At 45.5% G+C, this 2390-nt stretch overlaps 1 protein-coding gene across 1 annotated transcript; it reads left to right on the plus strand.

Annotated features, from left to right (window-relative positions):
• Window positions 1-1762: 1762 nt before the first annotated feature.
• On the plus strand, window positions 1763-2125 carry LOC309828245 (acireductone dioxygenase-like; the record flags this gene model as incomplete). Its single annotated transcript, XM_082663500.1, has 1 exon — window positions 1763-2125. The coding sequence occupies one exon, from the start codon at window positions 1763-1765 to the stop codon at window positions 2123-2125; it is 363 nt and encodes a 120-aa protein (XP_082519626.1).
• Between the last annotated feature and the right edge of the window lie 265 nt (window positions 2126-2390).

Raw genomic sequence — 2390 nt, forward strand, 5'->3', positions numbered from 1 at the left:
ACTCCTAAGTGGAGGAACTATGACTTGAATCTGGACTGTATCTCCCAACCCCTTCTCTTCTCTAATATATATGATTTAATCTACTGGTTGGCAGCATATGTATGTTGGTGTATGTCAGATGACACTGTGATATCTGTAAGATTTGGGAGCAGGACACAGGGAAGTTCTCTGTGCTCTCAGTTTTGGGATTTGCCTCAAGGAGCCTAGGAGCAATGCTGGTGAGTCATTCCTAAGATGTGGGCTGTGTTAGGCTTTTGAATTACAGAAAGGAGAAAAAGAAATGGTATGACTAATTAACCAATAATTATAAAACATTAAATGTGCAAAAAGGAAACCTACCTGATGAGGCCATGAGAGAATTGTATAATAGAGGGTTGTGTTTGTTTTAATGAATGGGGATATGCATTTATGGAAGTTTTCCTTGTGGAAGATTCTAAGGTTATTTAAGTCAGAAATTGGTTAATTCTGAGAGTCAGTTCCTAAATGTGTGTACATGCTCTTGGTTTTCTTGCTGGGAGTCATCTAATTTGGGGAGTCATACTCTGAAGTGTGAGAAAGTTGAATTAATTTCAGAGGAAATACGTTCATTAAAGGCCAATGAATGTCAGTTCACTGTACCAGCTAGCTACTGCTGTGTGACAAATCAATTCAATGATTTAAAGCAGCATGTGCGGGCTTCCCTGGTGGTGCAGTGGTTGAGAGTCCACCTGCCGATGCAGGGGACACGGGTTCGTGCCCCGGTCCGGGAAGATCCCACGTGCTGCGGAGCGGCTGGGCCCGTGAGCCATGGCCACTGTGCCTGCGTGTCCAGAGCCTGTGCTCCACAATAGGAGAGGCCACAACAGTGAGAGGCCCGCGTACCACAAAAAAAAAAAAAAAAAAAGCACGTGCGTCCTGATTGGTGGGGTTTTGCTGATTTGCACTGCCCTTGATTGTATAGGGATGTTTCAAGCAAAGGATGCAGCTGGGCTTGGCTTCTTACTGCCACTTGGCTCAGACTGCTTTATGTGTATTCATCTTGGGGCCCAAGCTGAGGGGACAGCAGCCACAGAAGGGAACCTCTGCTCATGACACAGGTGGAGATGTGAGAGAACATGCCCAATCATGTAAGCAAGTTTTAATCTTTTGGTTGTGTCATGTTTGCTGGCATCCATTGGCAGAAAAATGGCCAAGCTCAAAATCAAAGTGTGAAGAAGAATGTCCCTCTCATGGAGATGGTGTGGGGTGGAGTGAGTGAATAGTTCTAGACAATAATCCAATCCACCATAGAGTCCAGAGCTAAAAGTTTATTTTTAGAAAGTATATTTTAAAAGTGCATTCCCAGGGCTTCCCTGGTGGCACAGTGGTTAAGAATCCACCTGCCAATGCAGGGGACACGGGTTTGATCCCTGGCCCAGGAAGATCCCACGTGCAATGGAGCAACTAAGCCCTGCACCACAACTACTGAGCCTGCACTAGAGAGCCCGCCAGCCACAACTACTGAGGCCCGTGCGCCTAGAGCCGGTGCTCCGCAACAAGAGAAGCCACCGCAATTAGAAGCCCACACACAGCAACGAAGAGTAGCCCCCGCTCGCCGCAACTAGAGAGAGACTGCACACAGCAACGAAGACCCAAGGCAGAAAAAAAAAAAAAAAAAGTGCGTTTCCAGGTGATTCTAAAGGAGAAGGACCACATATTGTGAGAAGGTGTTGACTTTTAAAAGTGGTGAGCAGACCGGCCGGAGCAGGTCCGGGGTCAGGCAGCGGTGCCCCTGGGCCCGGCCATGGTGCAGGCCTGGTACGCGGAGAAGTCGGGCGACGACCCGCAGCGGCCCCACCGCGGGGAGCCCGGGAGCCCGGTCGCCCTGGAGCAGCTGCGCGGGCTCGGGGTCCTTTACTGGAAGCTGGATGCTAACAAATATGAGAATGATCCAGAATTAGAAAAGATCCGAAAAGAGAGAAACTACTCCTGGATGGACATAATAACCATATGCAAAGACAAACTACCAAATTACGAAGAAAAGATTAAGATGTTTTATGAGGAGTATTTACACCTGGATGACGAGATTCGCTACATCCTGGACGGCACTGGGTACTTCGATGTCAGGGATAAAGCGGACAGTTACAATCAAGACTTTAAATTTTAACAGAAAAACTTGTACATTGTTTTTTTTTCGTTAACAATTCTGAGATTCAATTATACCTAATTCGTTATAATCATAGAAAAACCCTAAATTAACCTCATATTTGAAGGGCAGTTTGCTTTAAGTACTTTTTTGTTTAAACTGGATTAAAAACCTTTATGTCAAAAAAAAAAGAGTGGAGAGTATATATTTTTGCCACCAGAGGAAATCAGTGTTTTTCTTTCCTTCTTAAAGTTAACTTTTCTATATATTGAACTTCTACTCAATC

Source organism: Grampus griseus (genome assembly GCF_964374135.1).
Source record: "Grampus griseus genome assembly, chromosome: 10".
NCBI lineage: Eukaryota > Metazoa > Chordata > Mammalia > Artiodactyla > Delphinidae > Grampus > Grampus griseus.